General features: G+C 55.9%; 1 protein-coding gene across 5 annotated transcripts; it reads left to right on the top strand.

Moving 5' to 3' along the window:
• Positions 1-5,007: 5,007 nt before the first annotated feature.
• On the top strand, positions 5,008-27,071 carry PLEKHM1 (pleckstrin homology and RUN domain containing M1). 5 transcript variants are annotated; one of them, XM_063179120.1, is made up of 15 exons: positions 5,008-5,080; positions 5,877-6,130; positions 6,226-6,295; positions 6,797-6,951; positions 10,415-10,496; positions 11,985-12,232; positions 13,537-14,166; positions 15,321-15,645; positions 17,842-18,076; positions 18,507-19,409; positions 20,939-21,084; positions 21,212-21,405; positions 21,847-21,910; positions 22,301-22,458; positions 26,301-27,071. In XM_063179120.1, exons 5-15 carry the CDS (start codon positions 10,455-10,457, stop codon positions 26,494-26,496), a joined length of 3,141 nt encoding a protein of 1,046 aa, XP_063035190.1. In that variant the 5' UTR covers positions 5,008-5,080; positions 5,877-6,130; positions 6,226-6,295; positions 6,797-6,951; positions 10,415-10,454; the 3' UTR covers positions 26,497-27,071. The 5 variants fall into 5 exon arrangements, with proteins under 5 accessions (XP_063035190.1, XP_063035192.1, XP_063035191.1 ...); XM_063179122.1 differs by having other exon boundaries at positions 5,877-6,295; positions 17,845-18,076; XM_063179121.1 differs by lacking the exon at positions 6,797-6,951 and having other exon boundaries at positions 5,877-6,295.
• Positions 27,072-27,370: the final 299 nt, after the last annotated feature.

The raw sequence follows: 27,370 nt of genomic DNA, 5'->3' as shown, positions 1-27,370 counted from the left end.
TGTGCCAAGATGGTCTCACAGACGGGGCAGCTTCTAAAGGTGCTCAGCGAGAGGAAGGAGAACAAGGGCACCTACGATCGCATGGGCTGGTGTCCTCTGCAACAGAACATCTCCAGGCGCACAGCTTTGGAGGAGGATCAGGAGCCCACAGAGGAGGTAGGAGAGCTGCAGGCACTGCTGCGTGTGTCCTTCTGGGCAAGGGAGAATGGAAGGAGCAAACCACTTGCCCCCCGTGACCTTCTTTCCTCTTCTCTGAACAGAAATCACATCACACTCATGAAATGATCATGTTTGTGTCTTTCTTATCTGTCATCGTTGTCATTGCTGTGTTCCTGAAAATCTTCTTCCACGTAAGCCAATTTCTTGTTTGACACAGAGCTGTCTGCCTTGTGGCTGGAGTGCTCAGGTGACAAGCCCCATGTACCACTGCAGATGGCCCTGCATGTGCTGGCTACCACAGGAGATGTTGTTCCAAGCCTGGAGCTTGTGGCAGCATCCCCAGCAGCCAGCTCAGCAGGGTCCAGCCTGCCTGAGGGAAGCTTGTCCTGCCTCCTGTCCCAGCTCTCCCCAGCTTTGCTTTGCTCTCCTGCCTTCAGCCACACAGCAATGAGAGCTTTAGCCCTCTCCTGTTTTGCAGAATATTACAGGAAAACTGATTCTGCAAATCTCCTATTTTCCGCCCTAGGTGCGTTTCCTTTGCCGTGAAGATGATTCCCACTCTTGCAACAACAGAAATTTGTGTCTGAGAAGGTAACTGCTCCCTGCCCATGCCACTGCTGTGCCACCAAGAGTCTTTCCCGTGCAGAGCAGCTCCTCCTGGGGCCCCGCAGCCGCGCAGGAGCCGCTGCCCAGGACTCTCCCGGCTGTGTTTCCAACACGTCGCGTTTGGGGCAGCCCCGGGCGAGCGGCTCCTGAGCGGCAGCGCTGGGCACGGCCGGGGGCTCCCAGCCCAACCAGCCCTTGCCATGCCAGCGCTGGGATGGATGTCCTGGGCCCCGGTGTGCTCCCGAGTTTCTGTGAGCACCAGCAATGCCTCTGTGTTCCCAGAACAGTCTCCTCTGCTGATGGCTCTGCCCTATTTCTCCCCGCTCCCTCCCCACAGTGGCTGCTGAAGAACTCACTCCCATCCTCTCCACTTGCCTTTTGCATGCAGGGCTCATTCTCTGCATTGCCAGCCATTGCCATCCCTGCTGGGGCTCCCCATCTTCCTTGGGCTCGGCTGGCACAGCCCCGAGCAGGGAGAGGTGCTGGCACCTGCTGCAGCCCTCCCTGGCCAGACCTCCCTGCTCACGGAGCGGGAGCTGGGAGCTCTGGGCATGGGATGGCCAGAAGCCTTTTTGTCCCCATTCACCTCGCTCACTCCATTGCTTTGCAGCGTTGGAAATGCCCCTTCCCAACTCCTCCAGCGGCTGCTGCCCAGACAGGGCAGAGCACAGGCAGCCCGGTTGCCCACAGCCTCCATCACCAGCTGCCTTTTCTTTTTAACCCTATTTTCCCTTTCTGATTTTTTCAGGCTCTGTGTAAAGCTGCGGCAGAGAAGGAGGAAGGATGACGAGGCACAGAATGTAGAGCAGAATAGAGCAGGGTGCTCCTCCCAGCACCCCACATTTTTCATGATTTCCTGGGCATCCTTCCTTTTAAAAGGCCTTCCCTTTTTTGGCACTTTCTGGAGATTTTCTCCGTTCAGCAAATGTGAAAAGCCATTGCTTCAACGCATCACAGATTCATATGAAAGTGACAGAAAAACATTTCAGGAAGAGACATAGTGTGAAGGACGCTAGGGACTCGAAGATTTTCAAGAGGCTGAAGAAGTTAATGGGAAGCCAACAACTCTTCACCTCCTTTTCCGCAATAGGAACTACAGAGGCTCTCCTTTTATGCTGCTTCGTTGGTTGCTGTTATTTCCATGGATGCTGTTTCACTGCTTGTTGTTATTTCCATGGATGCTGTTTCATTGGTTGCTGTTATTTCCTTGGATGCTTTTTCTTTGACTGATATTTTCTTGCTACCCCTGCTGAGGGAAGGCCAGAGGGTGCTGCAGGCAAGCACAAGCTCTGGACACCCAGAGGAGGCATCTCTGGGCTTTCCTCATCCCTTGTGGCAATGTTTCCCCTGCATTCAGTATAAATAAAGTTTGTTCTTGTTCCTCCTGGTGTTGCTGATGTATTTGTAAAAGCAGTTTCTGTTCTCCCACATGGAATTGCCCAAATACAGTTCCAGCTTAGCCTTTGCTTTCCTACCTTTCTCCCTGCATGCCCCAACAATATTCTCGCCATCTTCCTGTGGTGCTGCCCTTCTTCCACAGCTGTCAATTCTGTGTTTTCCCTGAGTCCCAGGCAGAGCTTCCTGCTCAGCCGCTCTGCTTCCCCACCAGCTCATCTTTGGGCACACGAGCATGGCCTGTTCCTGCCTGTGCCTTCAAGGATTTCTCCCTGCACAATGTGCAGCCTCCCTGGACTCCTCTGCCCCTCAGCACAGTGTCCCCAGGGAGCCTCTCAAACAGCGTGGCTGGACTGACTCCCCTGGGCAGCCCCTGCAGCCTGGATGCAGCTAGTCCACACCGTGATTGTCCCAGCCCCAGAGACCCAGAGCCTCCACCTGTTGTGCAGAGGGAGCTGGGAAGGTGAGATGGGCCAGGAGGGGATTCCCCTGCTGTACTCCCAGCAGGGACCTGTTTCCATTCCCCCTGCTTTTTGGGTCCCCTCCTTCTGCCTGCTGGTCACACCCTTGGTGATCCTTGGCTTCTTGGCAGGTGTCTGTCTGGGACATTTGTCCAATGGCTGCTTCAGAGTGGCTCCAGCAGTCCCTCTTCCTCTCCTAAACCCTGACACTCCTTATCTTTCCACTTCCCCCTTCAGCTCTGCCACTGGGCTGAGCAGAGCATGCACCTGGTCCTACCTCACCCAGGTGTTATTTCTGCCAGCCTCAGTGCCAGTGCCTGGCTCCAGCACTCCCTGTAGAGTTTTCCCATTCCAACGAAGCCTTCCGGGATAGCTCATTGGATATCAAAGTAAGAGGCTTTGCAGTGGTGCTTCAGGGTGGTGGATGGGAAGGGGAATGGCCGTGTCCTCCTGCAGAGGCCATGGCACTGGTGTCCCCGTGTTGCTGGCTTAGTGCTGCACAAGCAGCATTGTCCCCTCTGAACCCCTGAGGTTTTTGCCTTGTCCTCCTTGCCTTTGCCCTCCCTCACACCCTCCTGGCTCCCAGGCTGATGTTTTCCATGGTTTCCATTCCTGATGTCCCTATGCACCCTTTGGAGCTGAACTGAGTGGTGGCAGAGAGGTTCCCTTGGTGGCCCTGGGAACACAAGCTTTGTTTTCTGGGGTTCTTTGAACATCTGTGATGGAGAGGAAGAAGTTCGAGCCCGAGGATGTAGAGCAGGTGAGGTCACGTACCATGTGTGCTTCCCACTCTTCCTCACCTCTCCAAATCCTTCCCTTGCACTGTACTTTCCAGGCTCTGCCCATTTACAGCCCCTTAATTCACACCCAGCATTTTCCCAGCCAGTTGAAGGGAGTAGGAAAATCTCTCCCTCCACATCACAGTACCCTGCAGTGCACAGCTCAGCCTGGGGTTCATTTCCTGGGAATCAAGAGTCTGGCAGATACTTTTAGTACAGGCAATGCCTGCACTTCTTCAGCTCTTGTTCTGATGCAGGAACTGCTGAGGCTTTCCTTGGCTGCTGCTGCTTTGGTGGCTACATCCCAGGATACTTCCTTGGACCCCAATTCTTTAGCTGTTGTTTCCTTGTCATTTACTTGCCCTTATTTCCTTGGATAACACTTCCTTGGAGGCAATATTCTTGGTTTTCTCCTCATTACTGCTTCCGTGACTATTTTCTCGAATTTCCTTCACACTTATTTCCTTGCCTTTATTTCCTCAGATGTTGTTTCCTTGTTGTCATTCCAGATGGAAGAAGCCTAAGAAAACGGTGTTACCCAGAGACAAGATGCTCCTGCCTGGGCCCTGCTCTGCATCCAGCACCCCACGATCTCAGCTGCTGACTCCATGACCACTCACTGCAGAGGAGGAAGCTGCTGGTGGCTGCCATGCTTAGGACACGCCAAAGTCCCCTGGAGACTGGGACAGGAGGGATCCAGGAAGCCCCAGGTGTCCCAGGCAGTCACCACAGCTCAGCCTCTGGAGCCACAGCCTTCCCAGGGCCATGGCGTCCTGGGGACACCCTGCACATGTGACAGGGTCCAGGTGTGTCCAAATGTCTGTCCAGATCTGTCCACGTCTGTGTCCAGCCGTGTCCACATGTGTGTCCAGCTGTGTGTCCCGGTGTGTCCATGTGTCCAGCTGTGTGTCCAGGTGTCCAGCTGTGTGTCCAGCTGTGTGTCCATGTGTCCAGCTGTGTCCATGTGTGTATCCAGCTGTGTGTCCCATTGTGTGTCCAGGTATGTGTCCATGTGTCCAGCTGTGTGTCCAGCTGTGTGTCCCGGTGTGTCCGTGTGTCCAGCTGTGTGTCCATGTGTCCAGCTGTGTGTCCAGCTGTGTGTCCCGGTGTGTCCGTGTGTCCAGCTGTGTGTCCAGCTGTGTGTCCGTGTGTCCAGCTGTGTGTCCAGCTGTGTGTCGCGGTGTGTGTCCCGGTGTGTCCGTGTGTCCAGCTGTGTGTCCGTGTGTCCAGCTGTGTGTCCAGCTGTGTGTCCCGGTGTGTCCGTGTGTCCCGCTGTGTGTCCAGCTGTGTGTCCAGCTGTGTGTCCCGGTGTGTCCATGTGTCCAGCTGTGTGTCCATGTGTCCAGCTGTGTGTCCCGGTGTGTCCGTGTGTCCAGCTGTGTGTCCCGCTGTGTGTCCAGCTGTGTGTCCCGGTGTGTCCGTGTGTCCAGCTGTGTGTCCCACTGTGTGTCCAGCTGTGTGTCCCGGTGTGTCCGTGTGTCCAGCTGTGTGTCCAGCTGTGTGTCCAGCTGTGTGTCCGTGTGTCCAGCCGGGTCCGGGTTCCCGCGCGCGGCCCCGCGCGATGCCCGCGGGGCGTGGCCTGGCGCTATAGATCCCGCCCCTCCGCGCGATGACGTCATGATGGGCGTGACGTGCGCGTTCCCGGCACTTCCGGGTTTCCCGGCCGGAGCCGCGGAGCCGGTGAGCGGGGGGGGGGCTGGGGTTACCGGGGGCACCGGGGGCGGTGGGGCCTGACAGGAGCTGCGGGGTGAGCGTGGCCGGTGCGCTGCGGGGCTGCCAGGGGTGCGCGGGATGAGGGCTGGGCCAGCGGGGCTGCCAGGGGTGCGCGGGATGAGGGCCGTGAGGTGCGGGGCGCTGGGGTTGTGCGGGATGAGGGCCGTGAGGTGCGGGGCTGCCAGGGGGTGCGGGATGAGGGCCGTGAGGTGCGGGGCGCTGCGGGTGCAGAGTGACGGGGTTTGTGGAGGGCTGCGCGGTGCCGGGTTCAGCCGCCGTGGTCGGGGTCTGGCAGGGGGCGCAGGGCTGCCTGCGAGCGCTGCTCCCCCAGCTCCCCACGGCTGCTCAGGCCCCGATCCCTCCTCAGCCCCCCTCGCAGCCCCCAGCCCGCCCGTGGCAGGCCCCGCACGCCTGGGCTGTGCTGCCCAGCCAGCAGCCTCGGCCTCTCATTCCTCCTCTCCGTGTCCCCCCCATGGGGGCACAGCGGGTCAGATGTGCCTTTCCAAGGGCCCCACTGGGGGTTGGTGTCTGGTCCTCAGTTCACCCCCACGAGAGCTGACACCCCAGATCTCTCAGCCTGTTCCTCCCACCAGCCAGAGATCCCAGCACCTGTGGGATCCTTACAGCTTTACCTGATTTATCAGGTGTTCATTCTCAATAAATCGTGTTTTCTCACATCAAATGAGCAGTTGCAAACAGGGTCTGGGTATTCTCTGTAATTCACAGAGATTAAAAAGCCCTTTCCTCCCTTCCTTCCTTGCAGCCACCGCTGTCCCCTGCTGAGGGATGCAAGCCACCCACCCAGCCGGATGGCACCAGGAACATCCACAGGGAAACTCCAGCGCTGGCAATCCAAAGCAACACAAAAACTGGGAATAGAAACCTGGGAACATCTTGCCTCGACACGCTGGGGCTTTCACAACCTGCTTGGCCCGTGCATGGTGGCTCCAGTGCTGTGGAAAACCAAGCCCAGCTCTCCCTGCGGCTCCAGCAAATTGTAGCCTGGTGCAGGAGCAGGTATTAGGCTGAAGGAAATTCCCAGTTTGGAGTGTTTGGGAAGCACAGTGTCACCACCCCGCCTGGGAGCTCAGTGGCTGCTCTTCCTCCCCCAGTGCTCCTGGGCCCTGCAGGGCAGAAGCTGGACGGGTGCATCAGAGGTGACACTTCTCCAGCCACCACCAGGTTTGTCAGCTGTGACAAATAGGGACGAGGGTGGTGTGGTGGTCCTGTTCCTCACTCCTTACCTGTGTTGCTGCTGTGAGAATCACAGCACTGCTGCATCAGGCTGGGCACAGGGAAGGAGCCAAAGTCAGACCATGAGGATCCTGTCCTAACCCTTGCCGAGCTGTTCCCAGGGCTTTTGTCCTCCAACCAGCCAATCCCCATGCCATGCCACTGGCTTTCCTGCTCCTGGGCTGTCTCTGGGCCCAGCTTGCACTCAGCTCTGGGTGGAAAACAGGAGCTGTGTCAGAGGAGAGGACTGTCCCCACAGCAGCCCTTGGACCCTCTGTGCCATCAGAGCCCCCATGTCCCCAGGGCAGAGGGTGACTGGCACAGCACTCGTGCTTGGAAAATGACTGGCTCTGTGTCCAGGCCTTGAGTCACCCTCACGCTGCCGTCGTGGGCTGTTGTTTTCCATCCCAGAGCACAGGCAGTGACCTGCTGTTTATTTATAACTCACAGAGCGTCCCTTCTTGGGAGACTGAGGAGCCAAGCTCTGGGACAGAGGCTCTGCTCTGCTGCTATGAACCTTGATTCCAGCTGTTCCCAAAGAATCTGGCTGGTTTGCAGTTTGGGAGATCAGCAGCTCTGCCCTTGCACCGGGACTCTTCTCCTGGGTAGGTCAGACTCTGTGCCTGGGGTTGTTCCTCACCTCTTTGCCTTTCCCTGCTTCACCCAGGGAGCCCCCGGGGTGGTGACTGCTGGGAAACCTGGTGGGTTTTCTCTGCTCTAGCTGTGCTTGTCTCTGTCTTGGCACATCCATCCCATCTCTTATCTTCCAAGATCACAAAGAACAGCTGTGGCTTTCCAGGATCTGCCTGGAAGTGCTCCAGAGCCCTCTAGGTCTTTCTAGACCCAGTGTCCTGTTCCAGTTTCCCTGTGTTTCACCTAAGATTTTATTTGGTGAAATCCTCCTCAAAGCTGCTTCCTTGCACTCGTTATTCAGGAAAATTCTGTCCCACAGAAGTGGTGCCATGTGGATTTGTGGCGCTGGAATAAACTGGTTGGACTGGTCGCGGTGGGAGTGGAAAAGTCCCGTGGTGAAGGTGGTGGGTTGTCCTCCTCAGCTCTCTCCTCCTGCAGCCTCTCATCTCCTTCTGAGAGAAGTGATGCTGGCAAAGGAGAGTGTTTTGGGGGAATAACTCTCACTTTGTAAAACTTAGGTGAAGTCTTTGAAAAACCTCTGCTGTCACCCTTTTCCCTGTGACCAGCTCAGGACTCCAGGGTGGTCCTGGAGCTGGAACACCTGTGCTGCCTCCCTGGGCATGAGAAATGCCACCCTGTGCCCCTCCTCGAGTCTCCCACCCTCAGGTCTCACCCTCAGAGCTCCCTCATGTCTCTCACTCTTGAGTCTTCTCCCACACCTGGGTCTCCTCTCACTTTTGGATTTGGATTTCCCATCCTTGAGTCTCCCACCTTCATTGTCCTCAGGGTGTAGCAGGAGGTGGTGGGGAAAGGGGCAGAGGCTGCCCAGCCCTGAGGAGCCCTGAGGAGCTGGAGCCTCCCAGGTGGGAGCAGAGATGGAGGTGGCTCCCTGCAGTCCTTGGAGCCCCTCACTTCCCCAGCCCCCCAGCAGCCCCTGAGCCAGTGGTGAACTTTCCTGTCCTCCCCCATTTCTATGTTGCAACACAGGGAGAGGAAATCTTATGACAAGCCACAGCAAAACCAGTTTCATTTTCTCTGAAATCATCTGTGAACTCTGAAAACATTGAGGATCTGTCCTGGGTTTGGCCCCAAGGAGTTTTTGCCCTACTGCTCTCAGCAGGGCCAGCTGCTGTGGTACCTGCACAGAATGCTCTGGGTCTGGGATATTCTAGATCTGGAATGTCTGGATTTGGGCTGCTCCAGGCTTGAGCTACTCTGGGTTTGGGCCACTGCAGTTTTGGGCCACTCTGGGTTTAAGCTGCTCCTGATTTGGACAGTGCTGCCTTCAGGACTGGCTGTGGCCATGGAGGAGCTGCTCAGCAAACCATGACTCTGCCCAGGCCTGGCAGGAGAGGGGCAGGCTGATGCTGTCAGCTCTGCCCAGAGAAAGCTCTGGGGATTTTGTGTTGGCTTGGAAATAAAATCTGACACAGTGCTATTGCAAGCCTGTTGTCTGCCAGAGGCAGATCCAGCCCTGTGGCAAACAGCTGGGCTCTCCCTCTCCATTTGGATGGCAAGTGATTCCAGCTTAAGGGAATAGTTTGATAGGACAAGGTGGAAGGCTTTCACACTGACAGAAGAGAGGGTTAGATGGGATATCAGGAAGAAATCCTTCCCTGAGAGGGTGGGCAGGCCCTGGCACAGGGTGCCCAGAGCAGCTGGGGCAGCCCCTGGATCCCTGGCAGTGCCCAAGGCCGGGTTGGACGGGGCTTGGAGCACCCTGGGACAGTGGAAGGTGTCCTGCCATGGCAGGGGTGGGACTTGCTGCTCCTTAGGGTCCCTTCCAGCCCAAACCATTCTAGAATTCTATAAATAAATTCCTTCTCCAGCCTCTCCTGTCCTTAGGAGTCACAAGGGCTGGAGCAGCCCTCAGACCCCTCTTCATGCCAGGCCCAGCTGTGCCTGGTGGGGGATCCAGCTGTGTTTGGAAAGGAATCCAGCTGTGCCTGCTGAGGGATCCAGCTGTGTTTGCAGTGGGATCCAGCTGTGTTTGGAAAGGGATCCAGCTGTGCCTGGAGAGGGATACAGCTGTGTTTGCAGAGGAATCCAGCTGTTTGCAGAGGGATCCAGCTGTGTTTGCAGGAGATCCAGCTGTGACTGGTGAGGGATCCAGCTGTGTTTGGAGAGGGATACAGCTGTGCCTGGTGAGGGATCCAGCTGTGTTTGCAGAGGGATCCAGCTGTGTTTGCAGAGGGATCCAGCTGTGCCATGGGTGTCCTGCTGACACCATGTGTTCTGCTCAGAGGCTCCAGGCACAGCTGGGTTTCACAGACAACCCCAAGGGAGGAGCAGGGCAGGAAGCCAAGAGTCAGAAGTCAAAGGTCCCTTGTTGTCCCTGCAGTGGCAGCTGACCTGGCCAGGCTGCCCAGACTGTTCAGGTCTTTGCAGGGTTTTCCATATCAGGAGGACACTGGTTTTTTTTCTCTGTCTCCCTCCAAAGCAGCAGAGCAGCCCTGGCACCCCCCAGCATGGGGAGATGCTGAGGTTCATCTGCCTCGTGGAGAACCCAAAACCATCCAGTACCTAGAGGGGCTTTTAAAAAATGTGGAGAGGGACTTTACATGGGCAGACAGTGACAGGACAAGGGAGAATGGATTTAAACTGGAGAGGGACTTTACATGGGTAGATAGTGACAGGACCAGGGAGAATGGATTTAAACTAGAAATGGAGACTGGATATTGGCAAGAAATTCTTCCTGTGAGGGTGGGCAGGCCCTGGCACAGGGTGCCCAGAGCAGCTGTGGCTGCCCCTGGATCCCTGGCAGTGCCCAAGGCCAGGTTGGACGGGGCTTGGAGCAGCCTGGGATAGTGGAAGGTGTCCCTGCCATGGCAGGGGTGAAACTGGGTGGGCTTTGAGGTCCTTTCCAACCCAAACCATTCCAAGATTCTTTCCCATCTCCCCAGACAGCTCTGTGCTGATAGGGTCTGTCCCAGCTGGAGCAGTGTCACTCCTCTGGCATGTGACAGAGCTGAACTGCTGTCACCTCTCCCCAGGTTCTGCTGGGGGTGATACCCCTTGTCCAGGCCACCTAATGCCACCCTCACTTGGATTTTGGGTGCCTTTTCCAGGCTTAGGCATTCCAGGGGACACAGGGACAAGGGGAGCAGTCCCTGGTGTACCTGTGGCACTGCTGGCCACACCTGCCTGAGGCCCTCACTGGTGTTCATTCCTCCCTCCTGGTCTCCTGGCCATGCTCTGTTTTGCCTGAAACTCTCCTGGTGCCTGGGAAGTGTCCCCAGGCACTGTCCCTGGAATCACAGCACCTTTCCATGTCAGTCACTCCCAGCTCAGATCCCACAGTGTCCTGGCCATGAGCACCTGCAGAATGCCTCAGGGCAGGATCCATCCCTTGTGGGTGGCACCAGGAGCCCTTCCCCTGGCAGGTGAGTGGGGTGAGACCCCTGGGTGCTCAGCCATGCCCTCCTTGTCCCACAGGTGACATGTGAAGGCAGCGTGGGGAGCAGCAGCAGCAGAGATGCATTCCAGCCACCCCGAGGACCCCAAGGAAGCCATCCAGGTGAGCCAGAGCCCTCAGTGCTCCCCAGACAGCTCCCAGTGCAGCTGCAGGCACTGCTGGGGACAGGTAGGATTTGTGGGTGCTGCCAGCTGGGATTAGGATGGTTTATACTGGGATTGGAAACAGATCCTTGATGATTTGTCTGGGTTGGGGGATTAAAGGAAATAAGGGCTTAAATCACACCTTGGCCTTTGCAAGACCTCATGTGGGGCAGGGAAGGTGCTCAGCTCTGGTACCTGGATGAAGGAATGTTGTCCCCCCCAGTTTGGGGTCTCTTCACCCAACTTTGGGAGTCTAAACACATTCAACAAGCAAAATCCAACATCAACAGTTAAACCCAAGTGTTTTATTCCTCCCATGGATGAATCCATGCGTGACTGATAAAATCATCTGCACTCTTTATTCTTCTCAGCCCTCAGTGCTCCTTCCATGGAGCAGCAGACCTGGGGGGCAGCTGAAAAAGCTGGAAAACAGCACCCCAAATAAGGGACACATTCCCCTGGCTGATGTCCTTGAGCTACACCTGCTGGGAATCTTATTTAGATGCTGAAAAAAATATCCCAGGCTGGAAATTTAATATGGGTTTGTGCAAGCCAACCCAGGCTGGAGTTAAAATGTGCTCTCTGCTCAGGGAGCATTCAGCCTTTGCTGGAAATGCTGTGTGGTGCTGAAACATGGATTGTTTGGTTGGAATTTGAGGAGGGATTTGTGGTGTTCTCCAAGTGCCTGGTGGGAAACACAACCTTGATTTAAAATAAAGATAAAATAACGATTGGTTGACATATCCAGGCTCAGTTGCTTTAGGAAAAATATTTTCCACTGGCATGAAATTGCTAAATTCACCAAACTGGCTGCTTTTGACTGGTGGAAGAGGAAGTAAAGCTGCTGGAAGGCAAAATTCCCACATCCCAGAACCCACTGAGTCTCTCTGAGGGCAGCAGCTGAACCCCAATGTTCTCCAAACCCTGATGTTTTGGGGCCCGTCCCCTGGTGTTTACCCAGCACAGCCAGTGAGGTCGATGGCTTTGATTTCTGCTGGCAGCCCTGTGTCACATGTCACATGCTGCTTGGGCTGACCTGCACGAGCTCAGGGGATCCATTCCCTCCTCTGAGTTTCTCCTTTCTCATCCACACTGAATCCTCGTGTTTTCCCCGAGAGACTGCCTGGAAAGAACCAATTCCTTTTTCCCCATCCCCTTAAGCCCGTTCCTGTCTGCAGAGGAAGCACCACACACTCTAAAGGCAGCCCCAGTTCTGAAACACCAGCCAAAATTGCATAAATTATTATTTTTATAACAAACTAAGCCAGATGACAGGAGTGTGAGTCCCCAGCTTGACCGGTTCAGCTGCTGCAAAGAGTGAGGACGAGGCAGGAGTTGTGTGGTGCTTCACTGTGGATAAGCCTTACTGTTTTTTGAGCTCTTATACATTAAATCCTTCCTAATAGTTTTACTTTTATAATCCAAACCTGCTCCTCCTGTCTTGCAGCTGGTCAAGAAGCAGCTGGTGAGTGCCATCAAGGCTCTGCAGAAGCAGTACGTGAGCTCGGACACCGTGGTCACCAGCGATGACAGCAACGCCAACACGCTCTGCAGTGCCCTGGAAGCTGTGTTTGTGCATGGCCTGAAGGCAAAGCACATCAAGGCAGAGAGTGGGGGGAAAGGGAGGAAATCAGGGGGTCGAGGCCCCCTTCCCCAGCCAGTTTTTTGGGGCCTGCTGAAGAGCATCACACATCGGTGAGCAGGGATTCACGGGCTCAGGTTTATCCCTTCTTTTGGTGCTGTCACATTCAGGGAATGAGGATGATGGCTCGATGGACTCTCCCCATCTGTGTGCTCAGTCCCCTCAGCTGCAGGGAAGCATGCTCTCACAGGGCTTTGGGGGGCTGCCCAGGACTCTGGGAGATGGAAGTAGCAGTGAAACCCCTGCAGTGCCAAGAGGGGCTCAGCCCCAACATCCCTGCTCAGTGTGTGCTGGGGGTGAGCTGATGTCCCCAAAAAGTTGAGGATTGAAACTGAAGGCACATCCCTTTCTTATTTATTCCTGGATGCCAGGCTGGATTTCTGGGCCCAGTGGCCACACTGGTGTCCAGCAGTGGCTGCTCATGCACAACACAGGGATCTGGGCTCTCTCCTGGCCTGGATCTGCTGGAAATGGTTGGCCCCATTCCCTCATGTCCCAGCCAGCCTTTAAGGAGGTCTCTCCTGAGTGATCACTGTTTACTGGGTTTTTCTAGCCACTCCCTAAGTCAAGTTCACACACAGTAAATAACAGCCCACACACAAATTGTTCTGAAAGACTCATCCAGTTCCATCACCAACTCCTGAATTATGAAAGAGTGGATGAAAATAACTCTTTCACATGCTAGGGGGGATATTTTTGTGCCCTTTGAAGGTTTTTTCTTCTGTCTTGAGAGACAGATTAGGAAAGAAGTCTTACAAAACCTTTGTTCTGGTTTTTGAGGTGTATGAGTGAGCTGGGAGCAGGGAGGATCAGGGAGCGTAGTGTCGCTGTTGGATTTTAGGGAAGAGCAGCTGAATTCAGGAGTTTGGGACTACTTGAGCTCAGCCCCAGTCAGGTTGTTTTTTTGGGGCTGCCACAACACTTTTCACTGTGTTTTGACTGTTTTTAAATTTGAAGTGAGAATTTAGACACATGGTTGTCACCAAGGAAGGATCCAGCCAGTGTAAACCCCACATATACACAAGGACAGCAGGAATTCTCTGCATCATTCAGTACAAGCAATGTGTGGGAGATGCCTCCAGTGAGAGAGCATGGTCAGCCAGAGGCACTGCAGGGCTGCCTGGGGTCCTTACCAGCATATTTAGTTTGGACCATTCAGGAGCCATCTCCCTCCATGGAAAACCACACTTTCCATGAAGGAGAGAGATTTCCCACAGCCTGTTTTATCCCAACTCCTGAACTCCTGTAGCAGAGCAGGTTGGGCAGTATCTGATGAAGGCTCTGGCCCTCCAGCACCCCACAATGGACCAAAACAGAACCACTCACTCCTGCTCTGTTCCTTTTCCTCTTTTGCCAGGAATATTGTCTCGGAGCTGGAGCAGCTGATGTTTATCAACACGGACGTGGGGCGCTGCCGGGCCTGGCTGCGGCTGGCGCTGAACGACGGCCTCATGGAGTGTTACCTGAAGCTGCTGCTGCGGGACCGCGCCCGCCTGCACGACTACTACCAAGCCCCAGCCCTGCTCCTGGATGCTGAGGAGTGCGAGTTCCTCCTCTGCTACTTGCAGGGTTTATCCTCCTTAACCTTTGAGCTCTCCTACAAGTCAGCAGTTCTGAACGAGTGGACCATCACCCCGCTGTCCCTGTCGGGTTTGTGTCCTGTGTCCGAGCTGCTGGAGCCCCTCACATCCTCTGAACCCCGCAGGAAAGCATCGCTGGGCTCCATCTCCCAGTCCTCAGGGTCGGATGAGATCGAGATCCAAGCCCCTGTGCTGCCCATCAGCAAAGCCAGCAGCAAGATCAAGCTCACATCATCCTCGCTGAGCCTGAACACCACGAGCTCGTCGCAGCTCTCATCCAGCCTGGGCTCCGACAGCCTCCCCCCGGCGCCGTGCGCCCGCAGCCCCGAGCGCGCCGAGGAGCCGCTGTCCTGCGACTCCGACCTGGGCACGGCCACCGCCGAGGACCTGGACAGGTCCCTGCAGGAGTGAGTCTCTCCCCACATCTCCTCTCCAAAGGGGTTTCGACCCTCTCTGGGCTCTCCTGTAGGCAGGAAGTCTTTCTCCCTGTTTGTCGTTGACAAGCCCTTTTTCCCTTCTGGAAGGAGCTTTTGTTCTTTGCACGATCAGCACGGCTCGTTGAGACTCTGCTGCCAGTGCAGATGAGCTCATAGCCACTGAAGTGTGTGTGTGTCCTCTTTAGCAGGGCAGAAACGTCAGAAAAATGCTGCTCCCTGGTTTCAGGAATGTCACATCTTCCTGGAGTACGCTGGGGGATGCTCCAGGGCTTTCCACAGGGGGAAAGAAATGAATTTGGTCACAGGGAAGGGTTGTAATTTGCAGCTTTGGCAAATCACTCAGAGAGGGAGGTTGTTGATTTGTCATCCTTGTGATTTATCCCTGCCAAACATCCAGCACAAAGATTTCCAGGATTATATAAGCTCTGAGTAATCTGTAAATATTTTGCCTGTCACCTTTAGAGTGTGACTCTGAGGGAGGCGAGCCTTGGGGTGATGCCTCTTCCCAGTCTCCAGGAAGAGTTGGAGCTGCAGACTCTGCTTCCCCATCTATAACATCATCATTCCCCACTTCCAGATTTTGCATCTTCCAATGATCCTGGAAGAGCCTGCCTTGATTGGATTAAACTCGTGATGGAGACGCTCCTTTGAGTTTTAATCTTGGGCTGATTTAATTCTGGGGCTGGCAGCAGAGTGGGACCACGGGAACAGCCAATCCTCTGGCCAGGTTCCACTGTTAATTGCTCATTAATGAAAACAATTGGAATTTGGCATATGGTCCAAGGCTGGAATCGTATCCAGGAGCTGTACATGGGGCTGGGGCCATGGGGAGCACCCAGTGCTGTCCCTCCATCCACCAAATTAAACCAAATTGATGGATGTAATTGGGAAATGCTCCCTTCACAGGCTCCATGCCATGGGGCTGGTGCTGCTCTATGGGGCACAAATCTCACATTTTTCTGTTGGCATCACTGGGATTTTCCAGCCACACCATGCTGCCATCCCACAGAGGCCAGCAGTGACGCTGAACCCTTTTTACATGGTTACAACTTGCAATAATGGGGTGGGGGTTTATAGCTTTTGTTTTTGAGCTGCTTTCAAACCAATCACTTTTCCATTTCCAGGGTGCTGTCCGAGTTCAGCAAGGCCAGGCCCAGCCCCGATGCCCCGGAGGGACGGCTGCTCCCCAGCGTGCTGGGCTGCTCCCCCCAGCCACCCCCAGGCCCCCCAGCACCGTCCAACAGAGCACAGCAGGAGCCTCCCCCCAGCAGGGTCACCTCTGCTGGGACAGCATCCCCTGGGCACGGGGACAGAGATGGCAGCAGCACCTCCAGAGCTCCGGCCCCTCGGGAGGGTCTGGGCAGAGCCAGCAGCAGTGGCAGCGAGGGGAGCCAGGCTGTGCGCAGCCCCACGGCCCAGCAGCTGCTCTCTCCCCTGCCTGGGTGTCCGGTACGTGCTGCAGCTCCCTCCCTTCCCACCTCCTTGGGTTTGTATCCTGTGGTAAAGGGAAAAAAACTGGGGACAGCACCAATAGGTACTGCTTTTCTAGGATCAGGAAATCCCAGAATGGTTTGGGTTGGAAGGGACTTAAAGTTCATCCAGTTCCACCCCTGCCATGGGCAGGGACACCTTCTGCTAGACCAGGGTGCTTCAAGCCCCGTCCAGCCTGGCCTTGGACACTTCAAAATCCACTTCCAGCCCACTTTGGATTTCTCCAAACTCCCAACTTTCATGCTGCTCCCACTTGGTTATCAGTGATGATTCCCACCCCATGGAGCTGTGGCCATGCAGCTGCCTCAGGAGAAACTGGATCAAAGTCTGTGTTCCCTAATGAAAGAGGCACCAAAGCTTTTGATGCCCTGCCTGGCCTGTCAGTCATCCCTCTCCAGGAGCAGCTGCTGCAGGAAGTTTTGGTTTTGTTAGGGATATCTGGAGAGGGGTGATCTCTTGCACAAATCTGGCTGTGGGCTGTGTGCAAGCGATATAACAGCCCCAGAGTCGAGGTTCTCATGGGGACTTTTCTTCATTTCTGGGCCACGTAAGAGGAGGGAGGAGGGTTGACTGGACAGGAAACAAACTAGTTTCCCAGTGGGAAAAGCCTGCTGCAGCGCATCTGTTCCCAGAGTGGGATGGCATTCCCGGGTGTTGGTCCTGAGCAGCGGCGGATTTCCCCTGCTGCCACCGGGAGCTGATCTACATCCACTGGCCCCTGCTGGTAGGAAACCCTTTGAACAGCCCTGTCCTAATTCCTCACTGACTGTTCCGTCCTGGTTCCCATTGTTTCCATGCTGGTTCCCATCCTTTCCGTGCTGCTGAGGGTAGGATGTACCTCACACCCCCCAGACCATTTCTCCTTTTGCTCTCTGCTCCTCTCGGTTCCCTCCCGCTTATCCCGTTTCCGCTGCTTCCTCGTGGCCCAGAGCCAGTTTGACCTAATCTATGTATAACATACTGTGTCAACAGGAAATTCCCCCTGCTCTCCATGACTCATGGAGCAACCTGCATTCCTGCCCCAGGAGTAATCCAGGAGCTGCCACCCGTGATCCTCCCCAAAGGGTGGTGACAGCTCTTCTGCTGTCACTTTGGTTGTTATTCAAAATTAAAGGCTCTTGGGAGGCTGCAGAGGGGAGTTGAAGGGGCATTCCTGTTGGGATGCAGCCCAGGAAGGGTCTAGGAATGCTGCTCCCTTGTGCCAAGGCACTGAGCCTTTTTCCTCCTGGTGTTTGCTCAGGGGCCTTGTCCCAGAACCTTGCTCCTTTCAGGAGGAATTTCTTCACTGAAAGGGTGGTCAGCCATTGGAAGGGGCTGCCCAGAGAAGTGATGGAGTCCCTGGAGGTGTCCAAGGAATGCCTGAACATGGCACCCAGTGCCCTGGTCTGGCTGCCACAGTGATGATTTGGCACAGGTGGGACTCAAGGAGCTTTTCTCCCTTAATAATTCTGAGATTCTTGTAGCCAGAAAAGCTCCTGGAGAAGCTACAGCCTTATTTTTTTCAACTCATGGACCTCATCTTCTCCTGGCACATGCAGACAGAGGCTTCTTCTGCTTTCCCTGCTTTATTTTTCCCCTGCACAGCCCAGGCCCCTGTAGCATCCTCTTGTGAGCAGTAGGTCTCAGTTTCACCCTGGACACCTCTGCCTCTCCCCATCTCTGTTCTTCCTGGTGCTGCTGTTCCAGCTCATGCCCTTCCATGTCAGGGGTGGAATTTCACCCCCATCAGTAAAACTCCATGGACCTGTGGTCACTGCAGGGAATGTGCTCTCCTTCCACAGTGATTTTAGGGAGAGAGAACTGATTAATTTTGGACTTCATTATCCCACCAGAATACAGTCTCAGTATTTTCCAGCTGTTGACACAGTTCCATGGATCATTCTCTGACTGGAGGGAGCGGGGGAGCCATCCACCTGGGAATGTCTAGCAGAAAATCAGGCAGTCATGGAATGGTTTGGGGAGAAAGGGACCTTAAAACTCATTCCCAATCTCCTGCCATGAGCAGGGACACCTTCTGTTAAATTCACACATCAGTGCCTGGATTTGGGCTGCACAGGAGCATCCTCCAAGGAGGGGTTGGTGTGGATGTGTGTGTTTGAGGGGCACAGGGTGTTGCATGAGCTTAAAAATTCATAATATTTCCATTTTTAACAGAAGAGCTGGATCTCAGAAGATGATTTCTACAGACCTCCCCCTGGAGAGAGCAGCAGGAGCACAGCTGACACCAACGGCTTCGGGCCAGAGGGGGACAGCGAGGGGCCAGCCCCAGGGCTCATCAGTGCTCTGGACTTGGAGAGGCTCTCAGTGCCATCCTCGGACACTGGGAAGCCCAAAATGTCCCCAGAGAGGGAGCAGAAGGGCTTCAGCGTGGTGCACCGCAGGCAGATGGGTACGTGCCACCTCCTGCTGCCCTCGGGGGCTGCTCCAGGTGGGGATGGGCTGGCTGGGGAGAGCCCTTGGCTGGTGGGAGCTGATGGCAGCGCTGGGAGCTGCAGCAGGCAGTGGAGCAGCTTCCCAAGGCATTGCTGAGCCCAGGGAAGCTCTGATGGGCGGGGGAAAGTCTGTCCATCCTGTGGGACACCTTTCCTTTATCCAACTTGTTCCCAGCCTCAAAACCCAAATGCAGAGGACAGAAACCCAAGTGTGGGTGGACAGTGATGGAGACCAAGGTCCCGTCCGCTCCTGCCCCAGCCCACCATGTACCAGCAGTGGCTCTCACCCCTGCCACAGCTCTGGGTGCTTGCTTTGAGCCCCTCTTGGCTTTCCTCTCCCCACTATCTTCCCCTCTGTCACTCAAACTGAGCCCTCTCTTGCCCCAGGTCTTTCCAACCCTTTCCGCGGGCTGCTGAAGCTGGGCAGCCTGGAGCGCCGCGGCGCCATGGGCATTTGGAAGGAGTTCTCCTGCGAGCTGTCCCCGCTGGAGCTGCGCCTCTTCCAGGACCACGAGGAGAGGATCTGCGTGGAGACCTTCTCCCTGCTGCGCTGTGAGTCCCTGGCTCTGAGCCAGGATGGCCGTTTTGAGCTGGTGTTCCTGGGCAAAAAGCTCTTCCTCAGAGCCCCCTCCCAGGACGAGGCCGAGGACTGGCTGGACAGGATCCGCGAGGCGCTGCGCAAGTGCCGGCCGCAGCTGGAGGAGGAGGACTGGGAGACTCTGGAGTGTTCTGAGGATGGAGGTGAAGCCCAGCCTGTCCAGGGAGATTCCAGTGCTCTCCAGCACAGTGATGTGCCTGGGAGCAGCTTGGACTGGAGTGCAGCTCCAGAAGCAGAGCTGGATGCCATCAAAGAGACTGTTCTGTACATGGACGTGGACAAAACCTGGGTCCCGTTCATTTTTTCCCTGTCTCTGGAAACTCTGAAGTGCTTTAAAATCAGAAACAGTGACAAAATTTTAAGCAACAGTTATGGCATAGAGACCATCCAGGACATCCTTCCAGACACCAGCCTGGGGGGACCCTCCTTCTTCAAGGTGATCACCTCCAAGGCTGTGCTGAAGCTGCAGGCTGAGAGCGCGGAGGAGGCGGCCTCGTGGCGGGAGCTGGTCCGAGAGGTGCTCATGTCCTACCTGGAGGGTGCTGAGGAGGCACTGACCCTGGGGGGCAGCTTGGATGGGCACTCCCAGGTGGTCCTGAAGAACATAGTGAAGGAAAATGGCTTCTTGCTGCAGTACCTGGTGGCCATCCCCATGGAGAAGGGCCTGGACGCGCAGAGCTTCATCTGTGCAGGTACAAATCGTGGAATGGTTTGGGTTGGAAGGACCCTAAAGCCCCCCCAGACCCACCCTGCCATAGACAGGGACCTTCCACTGTCTCAGGGTGCTCCAAGCTCTGTCCAAGCTGGTCTTGGGCACCCCCAGGGATAGGGCAGCTGCAGCTTCTCTGTTTTCCCAGTGACCCAGCAGCACAAGATCTCCTTGGTGGGGCTTCATGTCCCTGTCAGGGGCACTTTTGGTGTCCTGTGGGCACAGGGTGAGCCCCCCCACCATGCTGAGCCCCCCATCCCACCCCAGCCCAGTCCAACTGGGATGTTACTGGGCTCCCATTTAAGATGCTTTTGGCATAGAGAGTGGGAAACTGGGGTTGAAGCAACCTTAGGTAGATCAGGAAGCTCAGGACTTTCTTCCTGGGCATTTTGAGGCCCCAGCCTGTGGGGAAGGTGCAATCTGGAGCAGTTTTTCCAGTAAGGCAGCACGGGAGCAGGGATTGCCATGGGTGTGACGGGCTGATTTTGCAAAACAATCATTTACCCTTCACCTGACGCCTCTCAGCACACAGGGAGATTCTGGTGGCACCTTTGCTGACCTCCACAGGAGCTGTAATTTGCTCTTTACCTTGCTAAGTTAATTAAATTTCAGATTTCTCTCCTGCTTCAATTATATTTCTTATACCCTCCAGCAGGTTGGGATTTTTCTTTTAATCTATCTCCTTTTAATTATATAATTTTTTTTCTGGTCTATTTGGTCTCTGCCTTCCCTTCCAAGCTCTGTCCTGTATCTTCCACCTCCCCACAGCTGGAAGCCACAAGCCAAAAAGACAAATTCCCAGTTTTTCTGTGTAGGTTTACTTTAGGGATCTGCCTGCCCTGCTTTCACCCCCTCCCAGCCTGACACCTGATGTGTTCCCTTCCATCTCAGAGTAATCAGCAATAAAGGCTGGTTTTTCTTATTAATTCAGAAAGCAACACATGATCTCCATGAATATTTTGAGGGATGAGCTCCAGCTATTCCACAGTGCAATGAATGAGGGTAGGAAAGCCAAGATGGGTTCCACAGTGCTATAGTAAAGGGTTTTTTGGGTTAATCCATCCTGATCTCATCCCTTGCAGATGAGGTTTAGGTACCCTGTGACATCAGGAGAAAAGAAAAAGGCTTAGTGAAGGCAAAATAGTGCAAAGCTACTGGTGGAGGTGATGGGACAGCAAGTGGGATTTAGGTTCTTCCCTAAACCACTGGGATGTTGCCAGAATTCACTTTTCCTAAAAAAAAACCCAAACAATTGAAACACCTGATGGATAAAAGTGGGTTCACAGATAGTTCAGCCTCCTTTTTATAGAGAAAAAGTTGAACCATCATAGGCTTAAATCCATGAGGAGGGGGCTGGAGGCCTCGCACTGAACATCCTACAGGTGCTTTAGTTGCTCTCTGCCCTTTCCCAAAACTTCATTGCTCAGTTCCACGCTGCCCAAAGTTCCCCCCCACGTGGCAGTGGTGGCAGGGCTGTGGGCAGCAGTCCCCTGTCACCCCCTGCTCCCGCAGGCTGCTCCCGCCAGATCGGCTTCTCCTTCGCCAGGCCCAAGCTCTGCGCCTTCTCGGGGCTCTACTACTGCGACAGCTGCCACAGGGACGAGGAGAGCATCATCCCCTCGCGCCTCATCCACAACTGGGACCTCACCAAACGGGGGGTGAGTGCAGCATCTGCTTCCCAAGGGTCCGTCTGGGCATTCCCTGCGCTGGCAGTGCCCAGCCCAAACCTCCCTCTGAGCTCTGGGGCTGCTCCGTGTCCAGCTGTGCCCTCTCTCTGTGCCCCAGGTGTGCAAGCAGGCCCTCAAGTTTCTGACCCAGATCCGAAACCAGCCTCTGATCGACCTGAGGCTGGTCAATGAGAGCCTCTATGAGCACGTGGAGAGGATGGGGCGGATCCTGCGCAGCCGGGAGCAGCTGAAGCTCCTGGGGGATTATCTCATCATGTGCCGCAGCGGCGCCCTGAAGGAGCTCAGCAAACGGTGAGCTCCCTCCCGGGCTGGCATTCCCCTCTCCTGGCACCCCAGTGGGCTCCTGGTCCCCCTCCTCACTCACCATGGCAGCAGGGAGCTGTGCTGCCAAGGCTCAGGCTGGTTTTTCCCTCCATGTCATCTGCTCTAAGGAGTTATCCATCTGTTGGCTGGGTCAGCACAATGAGCTGGGACTCAGGAAACACCTTCCTGGCTGAGGAGCTTCTGGCTGCACAGGAAACACCTGGCAAAATAGATGAGATATTTATTTTCTTTTTTCCCCCCCTTTGAAATGCTTTCACATGATTTCCAGTGGCAGGATTTGGGATGTGAAAATGGGCTCTGCAGTGATTCACTTCAAAAGGCTGCTTCATCCAGCTTGCTCCTTGCTCCAAAGCTCTTGGAGGTGTGGTGGAGACCATCTACCCCCTTCCTCTCTGTGCTTCTTTGCAGGCTTGATCACAGGCATTACCTCCTGGAGTGTCCCCACAAATACAGTGTGGCTGATCTGAGACAGGTGAGAGCTGTGTATGGTCATGGAATCACAGAATGCTTTGGGTTGGAAGGGACCTTAAAGACCACCCAGACCCACCCCCTGCCATCCAGTTCCACTTCCCACTAGACCAGACTGCTCCTAGCCCCCTGGCCCAGTTGTTGGGGTTTTCCAGCTGAAAACACCCCAGTGTCTGGGGGGATGCCACGTGCTGCTCCTTCAGCAGGAGGCTCCCAGCAGTTGGGTTTTCCAGTGATCCACAAGCCAGGAGCCCCATCCTGGCAGGCTGTGGGTGCTGCTCTCAGCACTCCAGGGTCCCACTGCATTCCAGGCTTGTGGGCTGGGGGTTGTTTTGGAGGACAGCCCTGCCTTCAGGTGGAGCCCAAAGCAAACACTGACCCCTGTGTCCCCCAGATCGCTGAGGGCAGCTTCGAGAGCTTCCTGCAGTCGCTGCTGCAGTTTGCATCCCACCACGTGTACAGCTGTGACCTGTGCACCCAGAGAGGCTTCATCTGCCAGATCTGCAACAGCAGTGATATCATCTTCCCCTTCGAGTTCGACACTACCACCAGGTGAGTGAGCTGCTCAGCACCCTGCCTGTCCTGCTGCACCCAGGGGCACAGCCTGCCTCAGGCCAGGAGCCCCTGCCAGCCCCTGAGTTCTGGTCACACACCCCACTTGCAAGGCACGGGGGGAAGTGGAAATGGCTCTGAGGTGGTTCTGCATCCTCGTGATGCCTGAAACCTTGTGGTTCCCATGTGGTGCCCATGTCCTCGTGGCAGCACATGTGCCCATATCCTTGTGGGATTTGCATCCTCATGGTGCCCATGTCCTCATGAGAGCCCTGTGTTCATGTCCCACACTCTTGTGGGAGCCACATCCTCATGGTGCCCATGTCCTCATAAGAGCCCTGTGTTCATGTCCCACACTCTTGTGGGAGCCACATCTCCTTGGTGCCCATGTCCTCGTGGAAACTTTCTCTTGATCTACATTCTTGTGGGAGCCACATCCTCCTAGTGCCCATGTCCCCATGGAAGCCCTGTCTTCATGTCCCACATTCTTGTGAGAGCCACATCTCCTTGGTGTCCATGTCCTCATGAAAGCCCTGTCTTCATGTGCCACATTCTTGTGGGAGCCATATCCTCGTGGTGTCCACATCTTTGTGGGACTCATCCTCACATGCCCACATCTTCATGCCCATGTCCTCATGGAACCCATCAGCTCCAGGGTGCTCCAAACCAAATCTGGGCTGTCTGGGGCAGGAGCAGGCTGTCCTCACAGAGCCAAGATGTCACCAAGAGAGGTGACTTTGCAGATTGAAGATGCAGCCATCAGCACCTGCTGTCAGCCTGCAAAGGCCTTGCTGGGTGCTGGGTGCTAGGGCAGCCAAGGGGCTGGAGGGAGGAGGAGGAGGAGGAAGGTTCTGCATGTCCCTCTCTTGCTCACCTGGCCAGTGCCTCTCACACTCAGGGTCAGTCTGAGCCCTTGCAGGGGCTACAGGAGGGAGGGGAAGCAGCAGTGGGACTGTCCTACATCCCTCTGCAGCCATGGAAAGAATGAAGGACACATGGACACAGATTTCATAGAATGCCAAAATGGTTTGGGTTGGAGGGACCTTAAAGCCACCCAGTGCCACCCCCTGCCATGGACAGGGACTCCTTCCAAGTCCTGTCCAAGCTGCCTTGGACACTTCCAGGGGTGGGGCAGCCACAGCTGCTCTGGGAGCAGAGGTAGATGGGGAACAGCACTGTGGGATGTGCTGGGACAGGCTGAGGATGTTCCCAGCAGGAGAGGAGTGATACTGGCTCTCACTGGGGTTGGTTTTCCCCTGCCCACAGAGCTCCCATTCCTCACAGGCAGAGGGACCTGTCCTGCAGAGGGGTCAGCTGTGGGTCAGGGTGCAGCAGCTGGACAGGAGTTGGAATCAGGATGGGGATGGTGCTAGAGGGGAATTCTTATCCCCACCACCATCAGGGTTTGCTGAAGAAGTCAAACCCTTCCAGGCCAGGAGGCTGCTCCACTGGAGCTGGAGAGATCCACACCTCCATGGTTATGCCGTAGAATCGTGGAATCATTCAGGCTGGAAAAGCTCTGTAAGATCATCGAGTACAGTTCACCCAGCACTGCACTGCCAAGGCCCCCACTGACCCATGTCCTCAGGTGTCACATCCACAGGGCTTTGAAATCCCTGCAGGGCTGGTGACTCCACTATTTGCCTGGGCAGCCTCTGCCAGAGTTGGACAAATATTGCAGTGAAGAAATTTTCCATAATATCCAACCTAAACCTCCCCTGAGGCAACTTGAGGCCAATTTCCTCTTGTGCTGTCTTGGCCTATTTGGCATTGAGCACAATCCTGGCAGAGAGATTTCACAGGCTGCGTGGTCTCACTTTGCCTGGCACTCCCTAAAAGTGAGCAGCAACACCCAGAACCTGCAGAAACCACCACAGATGCCGGGATCCGTGGGTGCTCCGTGTGTTCAGGGCTGCGAGTATTTATTTCCGTGGTGGAGGAGGAGCGCTGCTCGCTCCCCTCCCCGCCACAGGGACAGCACTGAGCTCATTATCGAGGACAACAACATCCCCAGGGGACCGATTTTCCCTGGAAAAAGAGCAGCCGTGCTCTGGGAAGCGCTGGCACGCAGGGCTGAGCTGGCTCAAGGCCGCCCGGAGCTCTCGTGTCCTGCGGAGCCGAGCTCTGAAGTTTGTTGACGTCTTTCTTTCTCACCCTGACGGAGGAGGCTGTGCAGCAGGAAAGCGGCTGAGCCGACATCCTCGGGAGCTGAACGCGGCTTCCTGCCCCTGTGCCCGCCCCTGCCCGCCGGGTCACACCGGCGCTGCTGCAGGATGTGCCTGCAGCGCCTCAAACAATGACCCTGCCAGCGCAGGAGCCTCTCCTGCTCCGGCGGCTCGGGGGGAGCTGGAGGCAGGAGATGCTGGTTCTAGCTCAGAACCACTCTGGGTAAAACCTGGCTTCCCAAATCCCCCGTGCCTGGGGAGCAGCTCCCACCACTGCTGATCCAGAGAGGCCACATGGAATTTTGTTCCACCTGGGGAATGGGTATTTTCCATCCCAAATCCTGCCTGCCCGTGCACCAGCCTTTTCCTCCTCAGGGTTTGCAGCTCCTCTCCAGAGCAGGATTTCACCCCAGCTGAGATGCTGTGGTCCCTTTCCTGGCACTGCTGGGTGTTTCTCTGCCTCTCTCCCACACATCTTTTGGGGAGTTAAGGTGTTTCGTGCTGTTCACACATGGATTGTACACCAGGTATTTGCACAGTGAAGGTAAATCTGGCTGCCCCGCTGGCATGTGGCTGAGCCACATTTTACTGCCACTGAGGAGCTGGGGATCACACCCCAAAAATTGACCTCAGCCCTTGTAGCTGGGACAGTTCTGCTGGTGAATGAGCAGTGAAACCCCTGCCTGAGCTGGGGTCCTTTGCAGGGTGTCACATTCCTGCTGCTGCTGAGCCAGATCAGGGAGCTCTGACACCTCCACAGAGCCACCTGCTCAAGGGCAGCTCCCTCCTGGCTGTCTGTCCCCTCCCTGCAGCTCTGCTGTCCCCACATGCCGGTCCTGCTCTCAGGGTGGGCTCTCCCACCCCAGCCATGGCAAGCAGAGGGTCCCCAACAACAATGCTGTCACAAGGGTTGGTGATGAGGGATCAGTGTCAGGGGTGGTGTCACAAGATTGGTGTCAGGGGATCAGTGAAACGAGGGTGGATGTCTGGGGTTTGTCACAGGGTTTGTTGTGCAGGGGGTGTTGTCACACCCTCAAACTGTGCTTGGTGCTGGGAGAGCAGGGCACAAACCTCAGCTCAAACCTCACTCCCGTCCCTCTGACACATTGGCAGCACCCACCACGCTCCTTCCGGCCCAGCTCGCAGCTGCTGGGGTGGATGAGGAGCTGTGGGGGGGATGAGGAGCTGGTGGGGAGGATGGGGAGCTCTGGGGAGGATGGGGAGCTGCTGGGTGGATGAGGAGCTGCTGGGTGGATGAGGGGCTCTGGGGAGGATGAGGAGCTGCTGGGGTGGAGATGAGGAGCTGCTGGGTGGATCAAGAGCTGCTGGGAAGGATGGGGAGCTGCTGGGGTGGATGAGGGGCTGTAGGGAGGATGGGGAGGTGCTGGGGAGGATGAGGAGCTGCTGGGGAGGATGAGGGGTTGCTGGAGCCGATGAGCTGCTGTGGGGTGGATGAAGAGCTGCTGGGTGGATGAGGAGCTGCTGGGGTGGATGTTACACTTGAGCAGCTGCTGCTCCTGCACTCGAGGCTCCTCCTGAGCTGTGGCTGGGGCTCTGCTCAGTGAGTGCTCAAAACACACCAGGACAGGGAAGTGTTCCCTGGTTCAGTGGAGGAAGTTTGCTCTTTGTTCTGCCGTTCCCAACACAGCGGGTTTCATTTTTTCCTTCTTTTCCCAGGTGCAGTGAATGCAAAACCGTCTTCCACCGGGACTGCCACGCCCGGGCCCCGGCGTGCCCGCGCTGCGAGCGGCGGCAGCGCTACCAGCGGCAGCTGGAGGCCAGCACAGAGCCCGGCCCGGAGCCCGGCGCTTACCTCGACACTGCCCTGGGAGCAGGGACGGCGGCAGGGACAGAGCAGAGCCCCCCTGCCTGAGACCCCATCCTGCGCCTGGCCCTGCCCTGGGCACAGGGACAGTGTGGGGTGGGTGCTCCTGCCCTGCGGAGGGACCTTCTGCCCACCCAGGGCTAAAGAAGGGCTGGAAAAATCCACCCCCCTTCAGACTAACCGGGTGCTGTCCTGTCACCCTCCTGGTGCCAATGTCCCCTCCCAGTGGAACCCAGCGGCTCTTCAGGGTGTCAGCCCAGAATTCCAGTCAAGGGTGTGGAGAACTGACATTGATCAAAGCTCTAGTTTTTTAGGATACTGAAAACTGGTATTTTTTTACATGGGGGTTTTGCACAACTGGGCTGCTCTGGGTGGTGGACCCACGCAGGGAGGGGACAAAGTGACACTTGTGCCTTTAGGGACCTGTCTGCCCCAGGGGGACCGTGGTGCCCTGAGCACCTCCTGCTCGGACAGCCCAGCCAGGGCCATGGCCTCTGGGGAGAGCTGGGGAGAGCCGGGCCGCTCCTCCCGGCCTGCTGCTGCTCATCCTCGGGAGAAATTTTATTTTCCTTTAACCCCTCCCCACAAAAAGATAATTAAAGTCTATTTAACAACAAGTGAAACCATTTCTGAGTTTGCTTCTCCGCAGTGGGACCTCATCGCAGTTTGAACCTGACACGGTGTCCGTGGGAAGAGGATTGGGAATGGGGATGCTGCCAATCCTCCATCCTCCCTTCCCATCCCCCATCCTTCTTGCCCATCCTCCAGGGTTTCACTTGGACAAGTGGTTGGGGGTCCCTTCCCCATTTTCCTTTCCAGCTGCTCCCCACTAGTGTCAGCTTCTCCCATTGTTGTTTTCCCCACCACTCCTGTGCTTGGAGGACTTGGGATGTGCCCACCTACAGCAGAACTCTCTGGGGTG

Source organism: Melospiza melodia, chromosome 30 (genome assembly GCF_035770615.1).
Source record: "Melospiza melodia melodia isolate bMelMel2 chromosome 30, bMelMel2.pri, whole genome shotgun sequence".
Lineage (NCBI taxonomy): Eukaryota > Metazoa > Chordata > Aves > Passeriformes > Passerellidae > Melospiza > Melospiza melodia.
The sequence above is the reverse complement of the archived record's forward strand: the minus strand, read 5'-3'. Positions and strand labels throughout refer to the sequence as shown.